The sequence below is a fragment of the Saccoglossus kowalevskii genome, chromosome 1 (assembly GCF_978046115.1).
Source record: "Saccoglossus kowalevskii chromosome 1, keSacKowa6.1, whole genome shotgun sequence".
NCBI lineage: Eukaryota > Metazoa > Hemichordata > Enteropneusta > Harrimaniidae > Saccoglossus > Saccoglossus kowalevskii.
Window position 1 is genome coordinate 8,468,610 of NC_140641.1, and position 25,595 is coordinate 8,494,204.

Below are 25,595 nucleotides of genomic sequence, written 5' to 3' on the forward strand. Positions count from 1 at the left end.
AGGTCTTGTGATTGATCAGTTAAACCACTTAAATCAATGGAGAGTTCGGATAGCGGCGAATCGCGCGGGGATTCAACTGTGAACTCAAGTGAGGGAAATGATGGAAATGGGGCCGACTCCGTAAGCTCGGGCTGTGGCTTTGGAGTGCACACTGTTACATTGGCATATACGTGGGGAAAGGGTTTGTGGGGTGGAGGGGGTGGGGGAGGCGATGGTGGTGCAATGGAAGTGGAAGGAGGGGTTCGTACCCTCTCTTCATCAATCGGACAATTTTGTTCAACAATTTCGATTGCATTTTCATCGTTATGCTTTTTAGAACTTGGTTCTTTGGATGAATCTGTATTCATTTCAGTTTCAATTTCAATGTTATCTGTTGTACCATCGGTCTCAAGATTGTTTATCTCAGTATTTGGTGCTTGGGTGTTAATTATATCAGTTATGTCATCGTCTTTGTCGTGCAATGTGTCAGGGGAATTTAAATTAGTTACTACATTCACCTGTTGAGAGTCTGTTGGAGTGCTATTTTGAGCACTATTGTTTTCATCATTCATCATTTGCATATTCGTTGTTTGAGAGTTTGGGCAAGTTTTACGAGTATGTCCCTTCATGTTACATGAAAAGCAAGTCAATTCGTCAGACGAAACGTAAATAATATATGTCTGACCTTGAAAAGTAATAGGTAATAAACCGTTGATATTGAGATCATTTAAATATACATAAACTTGGCGGCGAAAAGACTTTACGTGTTTCAGTGCTGGTCTTTTGCACCCCAGTGGGATCACTCGCACTGCGCTCATGACACGCCCGTATTTAGCTAAGGCATCTGTAATAACATTGTCAGGTAAAAAAGGGGGAACATTTGATAGCACAATTTTTGTAGAGGGCCGGACAAGAGGTTCAACAGAAACATGGAGGTCTCCAATGTCAAGGCCAGCGGCAGAAACCATGTCGACCCATGTAACCTTATTTAAAAAGACAATAACCGATCGGTTCATACGGGATGCAGCCACAATATTACTGGCCCCGACTAAATCTGCAACCGACTCCACATAAGTTTCAACAGGAATGCCATCAATGTTTTCACACCGTACCGCATGGTTTCTCGTAAGGTGACCTGTTGGTGCGTTGAGTGGAAACCCCGGAAAACACTAAACCTGTCGAAAAACACCAAACCTGTCGAAAAAGACTAAACCTGACAATAAAAACACTAAACCCGAGGTAAAGGGTGTATTATGGGTGTACCATAATCGTCCAGTGAATATTTGATTAAAAGAAAGCGAAAACATGAAACAGAACCCACGACGGCAGCTGATTTCACAAGGGCGCCCTCAATGTAATCTAAACCCTAACCCTAACCCTAACCCTAACCCTAACCAATTGCCAATATGCCAATTGCTGTGTTCATAATTTGTAAATATATAAATAAATAAAATAAAATGTTTGGTTTGGGGCGCGATATACTAGTATCTAACATAGAGGGCGTCCTGCTGCCAAATCAGCTGCGGCCCTGGCCTCGATCATAAATTGATTTTTCTTTAGCTTTCTTTTCATAAATACTCAACTGAACGATCATGGTATATCCATAATTCGTCCTTTACGAAGGGTTTAGTGTTTTTTCAACAGGTTTAGTCTTTTTCAACAGGTTTAGTCTTTTTCAATAGGTTTAGTGTTTTTCAACTGGTTTAGTGTTTTCCGGGGTTTCCACTCAACGCTGTTGGTGTTGACGGTGGCCTTGTGTGAGCGGCAGCCATCTTGGTTGCCGACCACCTTGCCAAGGCAAAGGCAAAAACACTCCAAAACCCACAATAATAACGAAAACAACAACTATAAATTACTCACGTAAAAGGTAGACACACTATATATATACAGCTGTGTAGAAACACGGGCGCACAACGAGCGCAAAAACGCAAAACAGGCAGAAAATCGGGGAGCGCTGAAAAGCACCGCGTTCACCCGATTATATTATATTATATTATATTATATTATATTATATTATAACGTGACGTAATGATAACAAATCGTCTCTTGCAGTTCAAATACACATTCTGTTCGTACTCGCTTCAATTCAATGAGTACATGTTAAAAAGACAGACAATAAATGTTATTAAGAATCAATCACATAGGCCTCATCGTTATAAAAGTCTCCATCGACCTCGCAAATTCATAACACTTATTGGTGCGTCTAGGTGATTTCCTTTATGTATACCAGAAACCTCTACGCAACTCTGGCTGGGTCGTCATTTTTATTGGTTCATATTTTTCTGAGTTGGTTTTATTCGATGTGTTTGTTGTGCTGCCAACCTGCCACTGACATAATAGCTTGTAAGGGGTGGGCCAAAACAAAACTGTACAAAATATTTGTTTCTCTTAGTTTTGTGGTATTTTTCGATTTTAGGATGAATTCGTTGTATAAATAGTCGTTCAGATTGTTTTCCTGTTATTTATCCCGACAGGTTTATCCCCTAGATGTTTTCTGCCGTCTCTCAACCCCAAATTGTGAATCAACCCTTAATACAATAATAACACACAACCCGCTCTGTGTGTTCGTGCACAGTTTGTGAACTATGATCAACTGTACGCAAATAATATTCTTCAACCTGGTATTTTTTATAGATTTTATTTATCGTTATGTTCGTCTGTTTTTTCCAGTTTAAAACATATGAGCTGGCTGGAGCCTTCATCCCTTGTATATTTCTTACACTAGATACCAGCCGATACCCCCCCCCCCGCTCATAGGGAGTGCGTACAGTTGATTATCGTTCCTGGGCTTCCTTTGGTTTGTGTATGTTCTTTTTGTTTTGAACTGAAATAAATCAAATGCATGTAAAGAAATGAACATTCTCTGACCCTGTCCTGCTTGGTAATTTATTTAATTCATGTGTGTGTTTTTATCAGGAATTGCTAAAATCGTATGATAATGTAAGATAGTAGTAGAAAACACTAATATCTTGTTTAGTGGTAAAATAATATGATAAAAGCTAAGATAATGGGGAAAACACTTACAAATGTTGGTAAAATGATAAAATAGTAATGTAACATGCTAGTCCTTCAATATAACATACTGTTATTTACGCATTTTTGTTATACATCGTTGCCTTTTGGCCATATGACATTAGTTCTAAAATGAATAATTTATAAATAGCTCATCTCTATTTGTTGCCGGTTCAAGTTATTAATGGCTGCATATTCCGAGGGAATCCGTCGTTCCATGACTGTGTCAGAGACGTTCGACTCACACGCCTATCTTTAACTTCAATCACCATATCATGGCTGTATCAAAGCATACGTTGGACGAAGAGTCTGAGTATTTTCTTGACCTGATAAATGCGACAGCGGGAACTAAGCCACCCAGTGAATTGTCAGTCGAGGAGGCAAGATACCATGATGATGCCACGTCACGGTTATTTGGTGGTGAAATCGTATTCGATGGAGACATTAATGATATCAAAACAGAGCATAACATTGCCGGAAGTACGTACTACTCGATTTGTTTGACATTGGGTAGTTTCCGCCCTTGTTTATCGTTGTATAAAACTAGAACATGTGTCGTATCGTTGTATATACTAGAACATGTGTCGTATCGTTGTATATACTAGAACATGTGTCGTATCGTTGCATATACTGCAGCTGGTACATGTACGGGTGCATGAACACAGTGTGTTTCAAGATATAATTTATGACATGTAGGGCGGTTTTAATATGCTATCAGATTAATCTTGTATACACGTACAGTAAAATATGTTTGAACTACACAAGTCATAGACAACAAGAAAAGGGACTGTTCAAGTGTTTATATATATCTGCCCATCGGTGTTCGTGGTAGAGATTTCATTGCTGCTAAAACGGCATGAGTGGGGTCATTTTCACAACAAATGAACGAGCCGGGTCGTGTATGGTTTTACTCTGTACAAATCTAAGTACAATTGAGAAAAAATGTGTTGGTTGCACCGGTGGTGACACCAGACATGATTGCACCTTTGGTATTAAAATGAAGGTAACACACTTTGAACGTAGTGTCAATTTAAGAAAACGTGTAAGTTTGAAAAATTTTATTGAAAATTTCATTTTAGAATGTGCATTATAATACGGAATAGAGTTATTTTAAATGTAAAATAAACCAGAAAAGCATAAGGTAAAAATGTTATGGTTATCACAATAATAGAAAACTAACTATGGTCATGGAGTTCTCTAATTCGGCTTTTTGTGTGATACTATTAACGAAGAACGATACGACTCATAGTGCCAGTACCTATTTTAGTTCCCGTTTTTGGCGAAATCCGTCAGTCCATCCATCCGTCTGTTCGTCCGAGTCATTTCTCAGTCATGCTTTGACCACTGTGAACGTATATTTTCTTTCCCATTTGATTAAATATGGCTAACTGGCGACCATGTTGGTCCTCAAATTCTCATACTTAAACGTATCCGGGATCGTTTCTCGGATATTCAATACCAGAGGTTGTGTCATTTTGTGATTTGTCGGCGGGCATTTTGTCTAAAATCCTAAAATTGCACCCTGTAAACGTGTCCGACACCGTTTCTAATAAATAAACTGTAGATAAACTGGGCAATTGCACTCAAACTTTGTTTCAGAATCATGAATATTGAGAGACAGGTGAAACACACTTCTACAATACACCCATCATTTTCACGAAAATTTAGCTTGTGATCCCCACCTTTTTAAAGTAAATATCCTTATATTGCTCGGAAGTACAATTTATTGAAAAGAATGAAAAGCTTAAACTAGCAATCGTCATCTGCAAACGTGTCCGAAATGGTTTTTCAGAGACGAGGGTGATTTCATCCAAACTTTGTATCATCATCATGCATATATTACAAGTGCAAGGATATGTTGTCGGACATTTTCTATTATTTGTAGTAGTTATCTCTGTTTTTTCTGGCTCGCGTGATTTCCTTGAAACCAAGTACAATGTATGCAAATGATACTGGAATTAGGTTGCACATAATTTTTTTCACTGATTGGACCAACTATTTTCTGCTCATTACAGTAAAATGCCAATACAAACTCTGATCGCACCATAGCCACAAGTAACCCATGGTCATGAACCAATGATAGTAATGACATAACGAAGACTGCACATTCTCAATGTTTGTTTCGTTAATTTGTATTGGTAATTAATCAAGATAATATCATGTTCTTTGTGACAGAGAGTGTTTGTATCATCGTAAGAGTCTACAAACCCACTATCTGTCAAGATGACCCACCAATTTTGATATACTTTCATGGCGGTGGTTTTGTGATGGGTCAATTACACAGCGTGGAGACGACATGCAAAAAGATTGCCTGGTAAGATATTATTACTCACTACATTACTTACATAGATATTTTACTCACTGTTGTGAATGTAATCACATCACATTGACTCACCATATGAAATGCAGATCGAAACCACAAATGAGATATTGTTTATAACCTGCTCGTCTATTTTATTTTTCTCATCAGCAACTTATGTGTTTTCATGTCAAATTGAACGTGTACTTATTCAGTGTATTCATGTGGCATTAATCTTTTCATTACATAGTAGTGTGTTTACGCCACGTCATTCGTTTTTACTATTCGCCGCCATCTTTTTCTTTTACAGGGATAAACTCATCCGTGACTACCATTTATCATTTATCCCGCTGTGTGTATTTACGGTCGTTATAGCACAGACAATTGTAGAGAATTTATTTTCACTGATTTTTTAGGGAGTTGAATGTAAAATGTAGTAAAAACAATATTCGCTGGATTATTTTTTCACTGAATCATCCATCTATTTTTGTATCATTTGTTTTGTTCTAAGCTTATCTAAATGCATAGTGATTAGCGTTTACTATAGACTAGCACCAGAGTACAAATATCCTACGTGTTTTTATGATGGTATTTGTACTACTAAGTGGGTGATTGGAAATAAGACTACCATTGGAGGAAATGAGCAAAGCATTGTGGGAGTATGTGGTAGCAGTGCTGGTGGCACCATTGCAGCGGTCGTTGCCATAGAAGTTCCAAGTGTCAGTTTCCAGGTATGTATACGTATGGGTTTGTCGAAAATATGAGTAGTGTATTGTACGCTATGGCTTTAGATAGAATATGGTAAATCGTCAATTGACCAAATCAGATGATATACCCTACCCACGTGTCCGAATAAAGAGTACGAAGTACTTATTATTTATTTATTTATTTATTTATTTATTTATTTATTTATTTATTTATTTATTTATTTATTTATTTATTTATTTATTTATTTATTAAAAACACGTACACTAAGAAAAATAAAATAAAATAAAATAAAATAAAATAAAATAAAATAAAATAAAATAAAATAAAATAAAATAAAATAAAATAAAATAAAATAAAATAAAATAAAATAAACAGTGCTACTTTACTTGTGAATACAGCTACTCTACATAGGTGAGCTACATTGACATTTTATTGAAATTCTAAAGAAAAAATCAACCTTTCTGACCACCGAGTGCCAACTCGGTGCTTGCAGAGAAAACACGCGAATCAATTGGTGGGACTAGGATTGAAATTTACTTAGAGGCTATTGCCCCCCCCCCACTCCCTATATTTAGGGGGGCCTATGCTTGTTCCCTCATTTTTTGACCCCCCCCCCTATCTAGGGAAAAGAAGAAAATTTAACCCCCCTTTCACGTGCTTTTCCGATGAATTTCACCCCCTATCTAGGGAACTTTTCAGTCTAAAACTCCTTTTAAACCCCCCTGTTTTGTATATCTCGGGAAGTGTTTTGAAATACACCCCCTATTTTGAGAATCTCGGGAAAACAAGCAAAAAATGCCCCCTTTTCTACGATTTTCTCGGGAAAATGTTCCCGAGACAGATCGTCAAAAAGTACCCTCTTTCCCGAGAAGATGGGAACGCGCACACGGCCCCTATGGATCCTGAGTGGGGGGCCGGGGGCATCAAGAGCATCAATGGTTCCGTACTCGTTTTTCTTAGCTCCGTCACCTGGGTGAATGACATCTGCACTAGAGGGTTGGAGTAGATATTCAATACACGTAGAGGCACTAATTAAACATGCAACAAAGATGTGGTCTCCGGTGTACCACCGTTTATACCTGACGCACACACTCATTCATTATGAATTATCACGATTTGGTAACTTTATAAGCACTGTCCGATATATACCACTGGGATGTAAGAACAAGGCCCTAAAACATGTATAATCTTTCCGGAGATACGCATTTGTACTACTGGATTCTGACTTTCGAGGTGAACTATATGGACAAACGGATATACAATTTCAAGAAAAAAGCTACAAAGTTTATTTGTCAGCAGACCAAATAAGATGTTTAACTTCCAGCAAACGGGTCACATACAAAGAAACTGTCCAAACTTACAACAGTCAATTGAAACACCTGACAACAATACTAGCATTAACGCCGCCGAACATTCCAACAAAAATCTGCCCACGTAGACCAACAGCCAACTAATGACCGTATACCAACCACTGAACCCATGAGCAACAATGAGATAACAAACAAAGTAAACAAGAGCCAATCAACAGCAACGAAAGCACACCGAATGACGTCACCGATCAGGCTATTATACCGCACGAGCCAAATGAGCACAGCAATACCCCGAACGTACACACCGAAAACGACCAACCTGAAACTAGTACTGACACCGAAATAGCAACCAACAACAACGACAGCAATGGTGACAAACAATAAGCTCGAATCTACAAAATGATCACTAAAATAAGAATTCACCTGAAATCAACCGGCAGAGCCATCGCGGTTTAGGACAACACGCCACCTTCACAACCAACATGTTAATACACAAAGTTTACATCATACTTATGTCATGAATTTGTTTTTGCGTATCTGTTGACCGACTTAATTAGCTGATTATTAGCTGAATTGCTGTGTTATGTCTGTCATCGTTTAGGCCTATTTGAAGTTTTGGACGGAACTTGGCTCAGTGATTTGGAACTAATTACGAGATAACCGTCGCTGTTCTATCGATTCTGACAGTTGGTATTCATAGTTATTAATGTAGTGAACGATTAATCAAAAGATATGACGTATTCAGTGCTTAGTGTGATTGGCTTTATGATTGAAGGTTACGCCCTAGAGTCTTTTTACTGCATTGTAATTGGTTAGAGTTTTGAAAATGAATAAAGAGAGTTTGAGTTGGTCTTGGGGAGCACAGCACGATAGACGCAGTCGAGAGGCAGTCCTGGAGAGCCTTGGGGCGAGTGTTGATGCAGTCTAAGAGAGTCTTGGGTCAGCCTTGCGATAGTCTTGGGGATTTTTCCCCAGGGCGCTGTGTCTTATAGAGTGCTCGATTGACCGACTAAGACGAGAGTTGAAACGTATTTCGTTGTGTGTGTCTTATTTGACTGTAAAGTATAAGTGACTTTCCCGATCCCATACCTCAAGGGGACGAGATAGAGAAACGAGACAAGACCCCCCCCCCCGGCACGTGAGGAGAACCCCGTGGAGGAAGAATTCCCCCCTGATGAACCCGGGCAGGTGTTTAACACACATTGACATCCTGTGAAGAAAAGTGAAATGGTGAAGGTGTGTCTTTCTTGTGAACCGAACTAACTGGCTCGATGGCAGAGACGAAACCGAGCTTGACGACTAACGGCTTTACCAGTATGGCACCGATGTACAACGCTGAAGAGATGAAGACTTCTGAACCCCTTATGAAGGACGAGTATCGTATAGGACTGTATAATTAAGAATTGTGCGACATTAAAGACAAGAAGATGAAAGAACAACCCCGGACTAACGCAACGAAAGAAGAAGACGCTTTATAGACTTTGATTAGAACTTTAGCTATTTGCTTAGAGAACCGGTCGTTGGACACTGTAACTGACACTGTATAACTTAAGACGTTGAACTCTTTTCCACAACCCTAACCCTATTGCTCATTAATGTAATGTATTGCTTGCTTTTCTATCTTTTTTCTTACCGTTTTTTTTGTGATGTCGAATTGTATGTTATGTAAGCGCCCAGATCTTTGTTTTGAAATGATATTTGGTGACGTGCGAGGTCCTTTATAACGATTTAAGCGCGCCTCAGTGGACAAGTATTTGCAACACAGTGTTTTGAGTTTTGTGAAATTTTATGGTGTTTTAATGAGTTTATGAGTACGTATTATGATGGGGAAAGTAATGCCCCAATGAGTTTTTCAGAGTTTTGAGATTTGTCGAGTACAGAGATACCGACGTTTTAAGAGTTGTTTTTGTTTACGTGTTGTTTTCCGTAATACTTCTGACGCTTTTTGAGTTAAGAGCACTTTGTAATGTTTTAATGTCTTTTTGGAATGAGAGGTGGTGCGCTCATATATGTATTGTTTGATAACGCAAGCTTTTGTTCATGATTGACAGGTTTATATGTAACTCAGTAGTTTCTATCGTTTTGCTATTCTCCGTCTTTTTGCCAGAGGAGTAATGTGTTATGATTGCTTTGTCTTTGCATTCTGTTTCCACGCCGTATGACTTTTGTTTAGATTAACGACTTATGAGTTCAGTTGAAGTTTATAAGCGTATGTGACAGGACTTTGATTAATAGCTTTTTATTCATTGTTTATTAGTTACCGCTTTGCAATGCTTTAACCGAGAGACGCATCCCTGGTAATCACGTGATCATGCTGTCGACTGCAGCGATTGGCTGATCGCTTGGTTACACCGCCACGCCTTAGTTTTTTGACCTTTTGATATAGAGTTTGTAACCTTAGTAACGAGAGACAGTGCAGCAATGGGTTACCTCAGCGAACCGTTTTGAGAAAAGTGAGTCGATTGCTAGCCTTTCCCTTGTTTTTGATTTATAACCGTTGATATTTGTGACTTTATAATCATTGTATTTAGACTTTATAATCAGTTTATTAATTAGTGTGTTTTACTCTTTTGATTTATATCTTTTATTAGTATTGTATTTAACCTGTATGACGATGAGTAGACAACGGTATCTTTGATTTATGAACGTGTTATGCCAGGAGGCACAATCTCAGTTTGGGTGAAGGGATGTGTCATGAATTTGTTTTTGCGTATCTGTTGACCGACTTAATTAGCTGATTATTAGCTGAATTGCTGTGTTATGTCTGTCATCGTTTAGGCCTATTTGAAGTTTTGGACGGAACTTGGCTCAGTGATTTGGAACTAATTACGAGATAACCGTCGCTGTTCTATCGATTCTGACAGTTGGTATTCATAGTTATTAATGTAGTGAACGATTAATCAAAAGATATGACGTATTCAGTGCTTAGTGTGATTGGCTTTATGATTGAAGGTTACGCCCTAGAGTCTTTTTACCTCATTGTAATTGGTTAGAGTTTTGAAAATGAATAAAGAGAGTTTGAGTTGGTCTTGGGGAGCACAGCACGATATACGCAGTCGAGAGGCAGTCCTGGAGAGCCTTGGGGCGAGTGTTGACGCAGTCTAAGAGAGTCTTGGGTCAGCCTTGCGATAGTCTTGGGGATTTTTGCCCATGGCGCAGTGTCTTATAGAGTGCTCGATTGACCGACTAAGACGAGAGTTGAAACGTATTTCGTTGTGTGTGTCTTATTTGACTGTAAAGTATAAGTGACTTTCCCGATCCCATACCTCAAGGGGACGAGATAGAGAAACGAGACGAGATTTCCCTCTGACACGTGTGGAGAACCCAGAGATAAAAGAATTTCCCCCTGATACTTATAGCATATGTCTTTTACCATGGCTCTGTCATGTTTAACCCTTAACGTACGTGGGTGTAGGGGCTCACTTAAACGATTCCAAATCTTTGAGTTTTTGAGACATAACAACACTGCAGACGTCTACCTATTACAAGAAACTCACACGAATCCTAGAGATGAGAAAACATGGCCGTTGATATGGAATGTAAAATGCATTCTATCGCACGCCACTACGTACAGTGCGGGGGTAGCTATTTTATTCGCTTCAAATTCCTATATAGAAATAACCAGCAAATCTGAACCAATCCCCAGGCACTTAATACACGTTAATGTAAAGATCAACGACATCCAAATCAACGCATTGCTTTCTTCATTAAACTTTCTACATTTCTCTCCGGCCTGAAAGAAGATACAATAATTATCGGCGGAGATTTCAACTGCTCTATTAAACCAGACCAAGACAGAATTCACAGCACCGAACCCGCACCTTGCACAACACGATCTTTATCCAACCTTATAAGTAAACAGAAACTCACGGAAAGCTGGCGCTATCACCATGGTAACAACAGAAACTAGGGAAATGGCGCAAGGAGGAAGGTAACCATGATAATTTAATCACGTGGTGGGAAATCGGAAAGTGGAAAATTAAACTGCTTATCCAGCAATACTGCACATCTATGCACAGTGACTTAAAAAAGAAAAAAAAAGGAACTCGAAGAAGATCCAAGATCTTGAAAAAAACATTCACCTGAACAATGCCATACTTAAAGAATACAATGAAAAGAAAAGAACTCTTACACAAATAATCCAAACAGAAAGCAAAGGAGCGGCCGTACGGGCCCGCCATCAACTACTCGAGAACAGTGAAATTCTTCTTCAACCTCGAACGTATAAGAGCAAAATCAAAACCTATCATTCACCTTAAAAAATTCGACGGCACTCTAACAGAAGACCCACATGAAATACGCAATATAATATACAACTTTTATCAATCCTTGTACACCCCAGACACCATTGACGACACATGCCAGACACAACTCTTGAACCAATTGCCACAACTCGATCAAACCGACCTCGAAAATCTAGAAAGCGAAATTACGTACGACGTATGTTAAGCCAGACCGCACCCCGGCATCGACGGCTTACCGTGTGAATTTTACCGAACCTTCTGGCCTACCATAGGCACGGACTTACTTAAGGTTCTCATCCAGTCAATTAAAAATGAAAAACTTCCACTGTTTAGCAGAGAAGCAGTCATTTGCTTACACCCAAATATAGGAGACAACACTTTAGTCAAAAACTGGCGACCAATTAGTTTATTAAGCAGCGACTACAAGAGACTTGCAAATACCCTTTCACTACGCCTTCAGTCTTGCCAATACGCCAGGGATGCTCTCTCTCGGGCCAACTATACGTCATCGCATTGGAACCACTTCTAAACAACATAAGAAAACAAATCTCCGCACCAACAATACCCTTTTCGCCTAAAGTCAAAGTATACGAAAAAGCATCAAATGCGAAAGTCAACCTCGAAAAATCAGAAGGTTTGTGGTCTGATAGCTGGCGTAGACGCACAGACAATCAACTGGGAATACAGTGGCGGATCCAGAGGGGGGGCAGGGGGGTCATGCCCCCCCCAAAAAAAACCGCATGACGATTCATATCATCAGGATTACGCATAGCTTCTCTGCGATTTACGCTCCGTATATTTTAAGCGAAGCTTGGTACCCCCCAATACATTTTGCTGGATCCGCCAGTGTGGGAATACCATGGAATACAGAAAGACTCAAAGTTCTAGGAGTTTTCCTAGGTAACAACGTCACCTTTGTTAAACAAAACTGGTCACAACTATCACAAAATATTAAAGAAAAAGTAAAAAGTTGGTATGCGTTTGCTCCATCCATGTCCTATAGAGGGCGTGTTCTTGCGATAAATAAACTGATTGCTCCGAAACTCCATCGCCGTCTTGCATGTTTCTCTCCACCCAAGCCAATCATCCTGAACCTAAAGTCGCTGTTTAACAATTTTTTCTGGCAGGGTCGACACTGGACGCCTTCAGAAACACTCTACCTACCGCTAGACAAAGGGGGCCAAGGACTAGTTCACCTGCAATCACGTATTACGTCACTCCGTTTAGGCTTTATTCAGCGATACCTGTACCTGGACTCTGATCATCCCATTTTTCACTTCACGGACTACTACTTCAGCCTCAGGCTGGTCCGAGACTTACACTACAAGAAACAACTTTTGCTTACAACAGGAATAGATTACTGCAAAAATAAAATACATGACTATTATTTAGAATTACTTCAATGCTGGAACGCGTTAGAAAAAATACGTAAAGACAAACCCACCAACCTCGTAGCCTTAATGAACCTCTTTACCAAAACTCCATGATTTTACACCCAATACGTGGCTGCCCCTTTACTCTAACACATCTAGCTTACGCCGGTATTACCAAAATCAGGGGAAAAGATGGCTTGGTACTGAGGACTTCGTAGGAAAAAAATAAAAATTAAATCCCTACGTGTACTCGACCTTACGCTCAAAATCACCCACAATGCAACACCCATGGACTTAAAAGCAATTATTAATAACCACTTTAGACGCGAACAACCACACCAGGTGCACGGTATACATTCCAACTACACCAATCAACAGACTTAAACCTCCCTTTATACAAACTGGAAAAGGGAGCCATATATAGTTACATAATCTTTGTACACCGTATGGAGAGACTTGCTCAGCTTGCCGGACTGTACAACACTAAATTTTAAAGCATGTTACTACCCCCCAATTACCAAGCGAGAGGGCGACCTCCAGTGGTGGATTATCCATGGTGCGTATACAACAGCTACTTTTCTCTACAACGCCGGCTTCCAAAGACACTTGCCCCCTTTGCAGGGACGACGACCCCCTATTACATATTTTTTTTGTATGTCAGGCAATCCAACCTTTACAGCTGAGAGCACACCTTATTAAGCCGGACAAAATCGTACCCACCAACTAAGTACAGGACATTTGTTAACAAACATGCTCTCTACCAATTCATTTACATCACCAGTTCAGTTAAGATGACAATACACCTAAGCAGAAGAAACAAAATGCAGCACTAGACAATTGTAGACCCACTTGTAATCTTTAAAAGCAGACGACGATCAAGAATACAGCTGGAATATTAATACTACAAACTTGAACAAGATATACACACTTTCTGTGAAACATGGGACATCAACAATTCATTATGTACAGTAATGAACAATGAACTGGAATCAATTTCTAATTCTATTTGCCCCCATAGCCTTGTACATATAATATGTAAATATACAACCCCCCCCCCTCCCGAACACGTGATCACTGCTTGTCCATAATGACTTTATATATGTTTACTTGGTTTACATTCATACATTTACCACTTTATACTTAATAATATATTGACTTGTAATTTAGTACATTTTATGAATAAATGTTCCTTTGAAGACGATGACGATGGTCCTGATGATTGTGTTTGTCTAGTATTGTAAGTTCGGCATTATCTTCGTTGTATAAGTCAATATTCACAACTGCTATCGTGTATTTTTGTATTGTAATCCAAGAAATATAATCTTATTTTGACAGATTTTGTTTTATCCCCCAACTCGCATGAACGGAGAGTTCCAATCACAAAGGGAATTTGAAAAGGGGTATTATTTAGAAATGGATACAATTCGGTGGTAAGTAAACAGTGCAGTTTTCTGGGTCGATGCCTTGATTCATATTATGATTTAGTGACAGTAGTTTATAATGTAAAAACAAAAAACATATATGTCCAAAATTCTTGGGGCAACTTGCTTTCACTCTAGCCAGTGTAAAATTCATCACTAAAACGTTTTTTTTAAGGTTGAGCAACTACTTCTATAATTCTACCGATGAATGGGATGATTCATTTGGACACCCGTTGCTAAGAGACAAGTCAGCGTTGTCTGCATCACCGAATGCTCTCTTTATTATAGCAGAATGTGATCCACTTCGTGATGAAGGTTTAGGTGAGTACATCACTAAGGATTCGATCATTAGACACTAGAGAAAAACAATTATGCACACAATTTGTTGTTCTGCGGATTTGAGCAAGACGTCGTGCACATTTATTTTGCTGTTAATATTTTCAATTTTTATTGAAGATCGATGTTAATAATAAGTGACATTATACACGTAATTTGGTAATCAACTATTCTAAGAGAAAGTCACAATTTGATAGTGATACATAGAGCAATGAGGAAGTGAACATTTGGTAGTGATGCATAGAGCAATGAGAAAGTTAACATTTGATAGTGATGCATAGAGCAATGAGAAAGTGAACATTTGGTAGTGATGCATAGAGCAATGAGGAAGTGAACATTTCGTAGTGATGCATAGAGCAATGAGAAAGTTAACATTTGGTAGTGATGCATAAAGCAATGAGGGAGTGAACATTTGGTAGTGATGCATATAGCAATGAGGAAGTGAACATTTGGTGTTGATGCATAGAGCAATGAGAAAGTGAACATTTGGTGGTGGTGCATAGAGCAATGAGAAAGTGAACATTTGGTAGTGGTGCATAGAGCAATGAGGAAGTGAACATTTGGTAGTGATGCATAGAGAGATGAGGAAGTGAACATTTGGTAGTGATGCATAGAGTAATGAGAAAGTGAACATTTGGTAGTGGTGCATAGAGCAATGAGAAAGTGAACATTTGGTAGTGATGCATAGAGCAATGAGGAAGTGAACATTTGGCAGTGATGCATAGAGCAATGAGGAAGTGAACATTTGGTAGTGATGCATAGAGCAATGAGGAAGTGAACATTTGGTAGTGATGCATAGAGCAATGAGAAAGTGAACATTTGGTAGTAGTGCATAGAGCAATGAGGAAGTGAACATTTGGTAGTGATGCATAGAGCAATGAGGAAGTGAACATTTGGTTGTGATGCATAGAGCAATGAGGAAGTGGACATTTGGTAGTGATGCATAGAGCAATGAGAAAGTGGACATTTGGTAGTGATGCATAGAGCAATGAGAAAGAGAACATTTGGTAGTGGTGCATAGAGCAATGAGGAAGTGAACATTTGGTAGTGGTGCATAGAGCAATGAGGAAGTGAACATTTGGTAGTGATGCATAGAGCAATGAGGAAGTGAACATTTGGTAGTGATGCATAGAGCAATGAGAAAGTGAACATTTGGTAGTGATGCATAGAGCAATGAGGAAGTGAACATTTGGTAGTGATGCATAGAGCAATGAGGAAGTAAACATTTGGTAGTGGTGCATAGGGCAATGAGGAAGTGAACATTTGGTAGTGATGCATAGAGCAATGAGGAAGTGAACATTTGCTTGTGATGCACACAGCAATGAGAAAGTGAACATTTGGTAGTGATGCATAGAGCAGTGAGGAAGTGAACATTTGGTAGTGATGCATAGAGCAATGAGGAAGTGAACATTTGGTAGTGATGCATAGAGCAACGGGGAAGTGAACATATGGTAGTGGTGCATAGAGCAATGAGGGAGTGAACATTTGGTTGTGATGCATAGAGCAATGAGGAAGTGAACATTTGGCAGTGATGCATAGAGTAATGAGAAAGTGAACATTTGGTAGTGGTACATAGAGCAATGAGGAAGTGAACATTTGGTAGTGATGCATAGAGTAATGAGAATGTGAACATTTGGTAGTGATGCATAGAGCAATGAGAAAGTGAACATTTGGTAGTGATGCATAGAGCAATGAGAAAGTGAACATTTGGTAGTGACGCATAAAGCAATGAGGGAGTGAACATTTGGTAGTGATGCATATAGCAATGAGGAAGTGAACATTTGTTGTTGATGCATAGAGCAATGAGAAAGTGAACATTTGGTGGTGGTGCATAGAGCAATGAGGAATTGAACATTTGGTAGTGATGCATAGAGCAATGAGGAAGTGAACATTTGGTAGTGATGCATAAAGCAACGGGGAAGTGAACATATGGTAGTGGTGCATAGAGCAATGAGGGAGTGAACATTTGGTTGTGATGCATAGAGCAATGAGGAAGTGAACATTTGGCAGTGATGCATAGAGTAATGAGAAAGTGAACATTTGGTAGTGGTACATAGAGCAATGAGGAAGTGAACATTTGGTAGTGATGCATAGAGCAATGAGGAAGTGAACATTTGGTAGTGATGCATAGAGTAATGAGAAAGTGAACATTTGGTAGTGGTGCATAGAGCAATGAGAAAGTGAACATTTGGTAGTGATGCATAGAGCAATGAGGAAGTGAACATTTGGTAGTGATGCATAGAGCAATGAGGAAGTAAACATTTGGTAGTGGTGCATAGGGCAATGAGGAAGTGAACATTTGGTAGTGATGCATAGAGCAATGAGAAAGTGAACATTTGGTAGTGATGCATAGAGAAATGAGGAAGTGAACATTTGGTAGTGATGCATAGAGCAATGAGGAAGTAAACATTTGGTAGTGGTGCATAGGGCAATGAGGAAGTGAACATTTGGTAGTGATGCATAGAGCAATAAGGAAGTGAACATTTGCTTGTGATGCATACAGCAATGAGAAAGTGAACATTTGGTAGTGATGCATAGAGCAGTGAGGAAGTGAACATTTGGTAGTGATGCATAGAGCAATGAGGAAGTAAACATTTGGTAGTGGTGCATAGGGCAATGAGGAAGTGAACATTTGGTAGTGATGCATAGAGCAATGAGGAAGTGAACATTTGCTTGTGATGCATAGAGCAATGAGAAAGTGAACATTTGGTAGTGATGCATAGAGCAATGAGGAAGTGAACATTTGGTAATGATGCATAGAGCAATGAGGAAGTAAACATTTGGTAGTGGTGCATAGGGCAATGAGGAAGTGTACATTTGGTAGTGATGCATAGAGTAATGAGGAAGTGAACATTTGGTAGTGATGCATAGAGCAATGAGAAAGTGAACATTTGGTAGTGATGCATAGAGCAATGAGAAAGTTAACATTTGGTAGTGATGCATAGAGCAATGAGAAAGTGAACATTTGGTAGTGATGCATAAAGCAATGAGGGAGTGAACATTTGGTAGTGATGCATATAGCAATGAGGAAGTGAACATTTGTTGTTGATGCATAGAGCAATGAGAAAGTGAACATTTGGTGGTGGTGCATAGAGCAATGAGGAATTGAACATTTGGTAGTGATGCATAGAGCAATGAGGAAGTGAACATTTGGTAGTGATGCATAGAGCAATGAGGAAGTGAACATTTGGTAGTGATGCATAGAGCAACGGGGAAGTGAACATATGGTAGTGGTGCATAGAGCAATGAGGGAGTGAACATTTGGTTGTGATGCATAGAGCAATGAGGAAGTGAACATTTGGCAGTGATGCATAGAGTAATGAGAAAGTGAACATTTGGTAGTGGTACATAGAGCAATGAGGAAGTGAACATTTGGTAGTGATGCATAGAGCAATGAGGAAGTGAACATTTGGTAGTGATGCATAGAGTAATGAGAAAGTGAACATTTGGTAGTGATGCATAGAGCAATGAGAAAGTGAACATTTGGTAGTGATGCATAGAGCAATGAGAAAGTGAACATTTGGTAGTGATGCATAAAGCAATGAGGGAGTGAACATTTGGTAGTGATGCATATAGCAATGAGGAAGTGAACATTTGTTGTTGATGCATAGAGCAATGAGAAAGTGAACATTTGGTGGTGGTGCATAGAGCAATGAGGAATTGAACATTTGGTAGTGATGCATAGAGCAATGAGGAAGTGAACATTTGGTAGTGATGCATAGAGCAACGGGGAAGTGAACATATGGTAGTGGTGCATAGAGCAATGAGGGAGTGAACATTTGGTTGTGATGCATAGAGCAATGAGGAAGTGAACATTTGGCAGTGATGCATAGAGTAATGAGAAAGTGAACATTTGGTAGTGGTACATAGAGCAATGAGGAAGTGAACATTTGGTAGTGATGCATAGAGCAATGAGGAAGTGAACATTTGGTAGTGATGCATAGAGTAATGAGAAAGTGAACATTTGGTAGTGGTGCATAGAGCAATGAGAAAGTGAACATTTGGTAGTGATGCATAGAGCAATGAGGAAGTGAACATTTGGTAGTGATGCATAGAGCAATGAGGAAGTAAACATTTGGTAGTGGTGCATAGGGCAATGAGGAAGTGAACATTTGGTAGTGATGCATAGAGCAATGAGAAAGTGAACATTTGGTAGTGATGCATAGAGAAATGAGGAAGTGAACATTTGGTAGTGATGCATAGAGCAATGAGGAAGTAAACATTTGGTAGTGGTGCATAGGGCAATGAGGAAGTGAACATTTGGTAGTGATGCATAGAGCAATAAGGAAGTGAACATTTGCTTGTGATGCATACAGCAATGAGAAAGTAAACATTTGGTAGTGATGCATAGAGCAGTGAGGAAGTGAACATTTGGTAGTGATGCATAGAGCAATGAGGAAGTGAACATTTGGTAGTGATGCATAGAGTAATGAGAAAGTGAACATTTGGTAGTGATGCATAGAGCAATGAGAAAGTGAACATTTGGTAGTGATGCATAGAGCAATGAGAAAGTGAACATTTGGTAGTGATGCATAAAGCAATGAGGGAGTGAACATTTGGTAGTGATGCATATAGCAATGAGGAAGTGAACATTTGTTGTTGATGCATAGAGCAATGAGAAAGTGAACATTTGGTGGTGGTGCATAGAGCAATGAGGAATTGAACATTTGGTAGTGATGCATAGAGCAATGAGGAAGTGAACATTTGGTAGTGATGCATAGAGCAACGGGGAAGTGAACATATGGTAGTGGTGCATAGAGCAATGAGGGAGTGAACATTTGGTTGTGATGCATAGAGCAATGAGGAAGTGAACATTTGGCAGTGATGCATAGAGTAATGAGAAAGTGAACATTTGGTAGTGGTACATAGAGCAATGAGGAAGTGAACATTTGGTAGTGATGCATAGAGCAATGAGGAAGTGAACATTTGGTAGTGATGCATAGAGTAATGAGAAAGTGAACATTTGGTAGTGGTGCATAGAGCAATGAGAAAGTGAACATTTGGTAGTGATGCATAGAGCAATGAGGAAGTGAACATTTGGTAGTGATGCATAGAGCAATGAGGAAGTAAACATTTGGTAGTGGTGCATAGGGCAATGAGGAAGTGAACATTTGGTAGTGATGCATAGAGCAATGAGAAAGTGAACATTTGGTAGTGATGCATAGAGAAATGAGGAAGTGAACATTTGGTAGTGATGCATAGAGCAATGAGGAAGTAAACATTTGGTAGTGGTGCATAGGGCAATGAGGAAGTGAACATTTGGTAGTGATGCATAGAGCAATAAGGAAGTGAACATTTGCTTGTGATGCATACAGCAATGAGAAAGTAAACATTTGGTAGTGATGCATAGAGCAGTGAGGAAGTGAACATTTGGTAGTGATGCATAGAGCAATGAGGAAGTAAACATTTGGTAGTGGTGCATAGGGCAATGAGGAAGTGAACATTTGGTAGTGATGCATAGAGCAATGAGGAAGTGAACATTTGCTTGTGATGCATAGAGCAATGAGAAAGTGAACATTTGGTAGTGATGCATAGAGCAATGAGGAAGTGAACATTTGGTAGTGATGCATAGAGCAATGAGGAAGTAAACATTTGGTAGTGGTGCATAGGGCAATACGGAAGTGAACATTTGGTAGTGATGCATAGAGTAATGAGGAAGTGAACATTTGGTAGTGATGCATAGAGCAATGAGAAAGTGAACATTTGGTAGTGATGCATAGAGCAATGAGAAAGTTAACATTTGGTAGTGATGCATAAAGCAATGAGGGAGTGAACATTTGGTAGTGATGCATATAGCAATGAGGAAGTGAACATTTGGTAGTGATGCTTAGAGCAATGAGGGAGTGAACATTTGGTAGTGATGCATAGAGCAATGAGGAAGTGAACATTTGGTAGTGATGCATAGAGCAATGAGAAAGTGAACATTTGGTAGTGATGCATAGAGCAATGAGGAAGTGAACATTTGGTAGTGATGCTTAGAGCAATGAGGGAGTGAACATTTGGTAGTGATGCATAGAGCAATGAGGAAGTGAACATTTGGTAGTGATGCATAGAGCAATGAGGAAGTGAACATTTGGTAGTGATGCATAGAGCAATGAGAAAGTGAACATTTGGTAGTGATGCATAGAGCAATGAGGAAGTGAACATTTGGTAGTGATGCTTAGAGCAATGAGGGAGTGAACATTTGGTAGTGATGCATAGAGCAATGAGGAAGTGAACATTTGGTAGTGATGCATAGAGCAATGAGAAAGTGAACATTTGGTAGTGATGCATAGAGCAATGAGAAAGTGAACATTTGGTAGTGATGCATAGAGAAATGAGGGAGTGAACATTTGGTAGTGGCAGGTAGAGCAATGGGGAAGTAAACGTCTTGCAGTAATACATATAGCCATACATAAGTCAACTTTTGTATGTGGTACGTAGAACAATGAAACAAAATTATATGGTCAATCATGGGTATCTTGAACCATCACCAAGACGGAAAGCTCATTAATTGAGCCGTGGTGTTAATGTATTTGTGCAAATCGCACTGTCGTATGTACATATCATGTAGTCATATGGATAGTTTTCGATGTCCACTTTTTCCTAGCGTATGCTGACAAACTAAAGGATGCTGGTGGACATGTGGAGATATACGTCATGGAAGAAGTGATTCATTCATTCTTTACTTTACCACGTAAGTATTGGAGATGTATTTCACGGACATCTGTGTCAATTACCGTGTAATTTAACGTCATTTCATTCTGTCCTGTGCTCATATTTCAGGACACTTCAGAAGTAACTGGTCCAAAGCATACAGTAAAGTGGACGCTTTTATTGCTAAATGTAAACTAGAACAATAAACTACTGTAAATATCGGATTCTTGTTACTACAAGAAGCTACCGAGGATAAATGCTTACAGTGCCAACAGCATATACTTGTTTATTTCGTGAAACTACGACTTGATTTAGTTACTACTATCGGTGGCGATATGTAAAAACTGTTCATGATTTCAGATGAGAGCAAACATCGAAAATTGGGCGATATTTTAGTCTGTAACTCCAATCCGTCAGTCATGCTAAGCTCGAATATGTTGTAATTATGTCGTCTTTGGGTATGTGTATATGTGTTTGCAATCATCTTGATCTACTCAATGAATGACACAATATGAAAGAAATTACATTCTCGTGCTTTGCACGTCATATCAGTTTGTTCCCGCCGAATTGTGTCGCAAGTGATACCTGACTGTCTAGCGCCCTCTTTCACACATCATTTGATGAATCACAATCGCATTTCTTGGCCACTATTGTTCCTATAGAATAAAACTTTCTGCACAATTCTACCCGATTGTAATGTTATGAATCATAGTTTGATTTCAACCTAAAGAGTGATAAGTCAAGACTTTCATTTTTCCTGAACTCATCATTCTACGACGAAACACTTCATTATTTCATGACAAATTTGTATCATTTCATGACATAACTCTTTGTTTTGCCCTCAAAATCTGCAGATAAACACTATGTTAACAATTTTATTAGATCGCAGTGATTTTAGATAAAAACTTTAAAATGTGAAAATGCCCGGCCCGGTGTCCATAAATCAACACATCTTGTTAGTTTGTAGACGTGTATTGGTGATGGATAAATAAAAGGTCAACTATTTTTTGGTGTGTGGTTTCTGATATCTTCGGGATAAGATGATACGAATTACTTGCCAGAAATGGAAAACTGGCATACTTAATGTCAAAAAGTCAAAGACCGAAGAAACCAATCTTTCTCGTGTTGACAACATTGCATATTTCAATATATGGAGGCGAACACTTTGTGCAGGGGTTTCTCAATGATGTGTCTTCAAGTTTGTTATAAGGAATTAAATATTTGTTATGTATCGAAAAAAAGCTTTAGAATAATTAATTTTCAGCTAATTGATTAATTGTATATGTGATAAGATACGCGTACATTAAATCAACGTTAACGTCATTCCTTATCCGTTGCAAGTGGCATGTCGACTGCCACTCAGCCGGTCCGGTTATTGCCGGGTTCTATGTATACGATCAGTACATTTTAATATTTAGCGTTTCGAGCCCAGATGAGTCAACTGCATAGTATTTATTTCCAATGGCAGCTTCAGACGATAAGCCGTTTTTAAAAGAAGATTTTAGATTTTTTTTTTTTTTTTTGACATTTTTTTTATTCTCATGTCATGCAAAGCATCATGGGAAAGGGGGAGGGCCCAGTATGTTCCGTCTGAAATATATCAAGCACTGTTACATATATGACATGCAACCAGTGCAATATTGAAGCCATGGGACAAGAAATGTGACTAAAATATCATATGCCCATATATGCTCATGCAGACTGGCGCACTGGCGATTAATTTGTTTTTGTAGTTTAAATAAAATAAAATATATCGCGAAATCTTCTGTAACTGCGAAATCACCCTGACTGGTTTATTCTGCATGACACTGCAGGAACCCGTCGATTTTTCAACGGGTAACTTTGTTAATGAGTGTTCTAGTTGACAATCATCAAAGCCAATCACAACGTCTCTTCAACTGACTTCTGACCGAGAAGACGTCGGCTGATTGTAGCAGCCGATTTTTTTTTAATTGTCATCTAGAAACTATATTAAAACTTACGTTTTACAGTTTCTATGCTACATTCTAAGTCTATTTACGACGACTACGACAAACTCGAATTTCAACGTGCCGCCATGTTGGGTCTGCAGTGTGATCTTTACCATGTTGACCTCATTATGCACGTAGTTCAGTCCGCGCCCACCTCATTATAATATGTGCATTCATGAATATTAGAATAAACCAGTCGGGGTTAGGATTTCGCGCTAACACCTCAATTTCGCGATTTTTTTTATTTTATTTAAACTACAAAAATAAATTAATCGCCCCGACTGCGCCAGTCTGATGGTCACGTGACCTCATTAAATATGAATAAATGTAATATCTCAAGCACTGTTACAGATATGGACATGCAACTGGTGCAATATTGAAGCCATTGGGCAAGAGATGTGGCCAACATTTCAGCTGATCATATTTAGTCACGTGACCTCATTAATTGGCGTAACGGTAATATCCACAGCACTACTGACGATAAGAACTTAAATCATTAGGCAAGATATGTCAAGATAAACATATTTGTTGATTATACATAGTCATGTGACCTCATTAATATGCATCACGGTAATATCCCAAGCACTGTTATAGCTAAGGGCATGTTACCAGTGCAGTTTTATAGCTATTGCACATGAGATGTGACTTATATATCAAATGACCACATAAGGTCATGTGATCTCATTAGTATGCATAACGGTAATATCTCAAGCACTGTTACAGATAGGAACATGCAACCAGCATAATATTGAAGCTATTAGGAAAGAGATGTCACAAACATATCAGATGACCATACATAGTCATTTGACCTCATTAAATATTCATAATTGTAGTATCTCAAGCACTGTTACAGATATGGACATGCGACCAGTGCAATATTGAAGCTATTGCACAAGAGATGTGACTAACATATGATCATGCAACCTAATTAATACGCTTAACATTAATATCTCCATTTCTGTTACAGACACGGACATGCAGCCAATGCACTTATGATGGTGTTTGCCCAGAGAAATTAGTCACATTTCTTTTTGCCATATATGGTCATATGACCTCAATAATATGCATACCTGTATTCTCTTACACACTGTTACAGATAGGGATATGTGAAATGTTCAGTATGAAGGCCGTGTAATTCCATTGATATATTCTTGTCAATGATGTTAATTTCAGAACGCTGCTAATAAGTCACGCAGGACTCGAAACCCAACATTGCTGCAACGCAGCTATACTAATATTTAAATTTATTTTCTCTGTATTTACTCCATGCTTCCAGTCGAAGGTAATGTAGACTGCATCCTATATATATCCATATTTCCCGTTTCAAACATAAAACCTAATTTACTATTATCTTAATGTTGGTTGCTTGTAAGCCCTGTTCCAATACTGTCAAATGACTAATTTTCACTGGGTTTAAATTTCGCTGATTTACCATTTCAGGCATATTCAGTGGGTATTAAATTCACGTTTTTTTCATTTAGATAATGTTTTCTATGCTCAATTTTACATATTCACTGGGTTTTAATTTAGCGCATTTCCCAGTCAGCGAAATAAGCAAAATTAAAACCCAGTGAATAATTAATCCCTTTACAGTATTCATTTATTCACGACACATCCCTATCTTTGCTGAGTTGGTGGAATACAACCTCTACATTTTTGTTTCAAGATTTTCAACTGGAAAGATGTGTTGCTATGAAAGATATTTAAAGAGTTGCCCGGAATATACAGCATTCGTTTTTAGTAGTAGTTGCTATTTAGTGGAGATTCTTAATCGGCATTTAATGTACTCAGTCTGAGTCTGGAAGTCAAGTTGTTTCCAATTTCCTTTAGTGAGAGCAAGATATCGCGACGAACAAAATTACCTATATGGATAATGTTTCACTGAACAGAAAAGTAGTATTATCTAAATACAATTATTACACCAAGTTGATGCAACTGTTTTAGTGACTCGGAATTAGCTTCAGACTGTCACTGCTATAATCGTTCGTAAGAGGTGGACCATTAGAAACTCACAATTCAGAAAAACTGTGCGAACTATTTTTTATTCACTTAGTTTTGTGGTATTTTTCGATTCTAAGATGAATTTTCTGTATGAATAGACGCGCAGACTGTTTTCCTGTTATTGATCATTGATCACCCAAACTATACCATTTCCCAACCCCGGAGTTTCCAATGTTCAACCTCGAATAAAAAAAATGACACAGTCGGCCCTTTGTTTTTGTGATGATTGTTTGTTTGTTTTGATCTAAATAAATCAAATTTGCCTATGACCCTTCCTTGCTTGGTAATTTATTTAATTCATGCTTT

The 25,595-nt window shown here is 38.7% G+C and overlaps 1 protein-coding gene across 1 annotated transcript; it reads left to right on the forward strand.

The window, feature by feature from the left end:
• The first annotated feature begins 3,184 nt into the window (after positions 1-3,184).
• LOC100369001 (uncharacterized) lies at positions 3,185-21,542 on the forward strand. Its single transcript, XM_085499481.1, has 7 exons — positions 3,185-3,471; positions 5,167-5,305; positions 5,802-6,021; positions 14,261-14,355; positions 14,522-14,667; positions 21,272-21,358; positions 21,448-21,542. The coding sequence occupies exons 1-7, from the start codon at positions 3,267-3,269 to the stop codon at positions 21,522-21,524; spliced, it is 969 nt and encodes a 322-aa protein (XP_085355607.1). The 5' UTR covers positions 3,185-3,266; the 3' UTR covers positions 21,525-21,542.
• Positions 21,543-25,595: the final 4,053 nt, after the last annotated feature.

Excerpts from the sequence above, each read along its gene's own strand:
- LOC100369001 (XM_085499481.1), top strand. The coding sequence starts at position 3,267 with ATGGCTGTATCAAAGCATACGTTGGACGAAGAGTCTGAGTATTTTCTT. Across the intron at positions 3,472-5,166 it reads AGAGCATAACATTGCCGGAA|AGAGTGTTTGTATCATCGTA; the intron begins GTACGTACTACT and ends TCTTTGTGACAG. Across the intron at positions 14,356-14,521 it reads GAAATGGATACAATTCGGTG|GTTGAGCAACTACTTCTATA; the intron begins GTAAGTAAACAG and ends GTTTTTTTTAAG.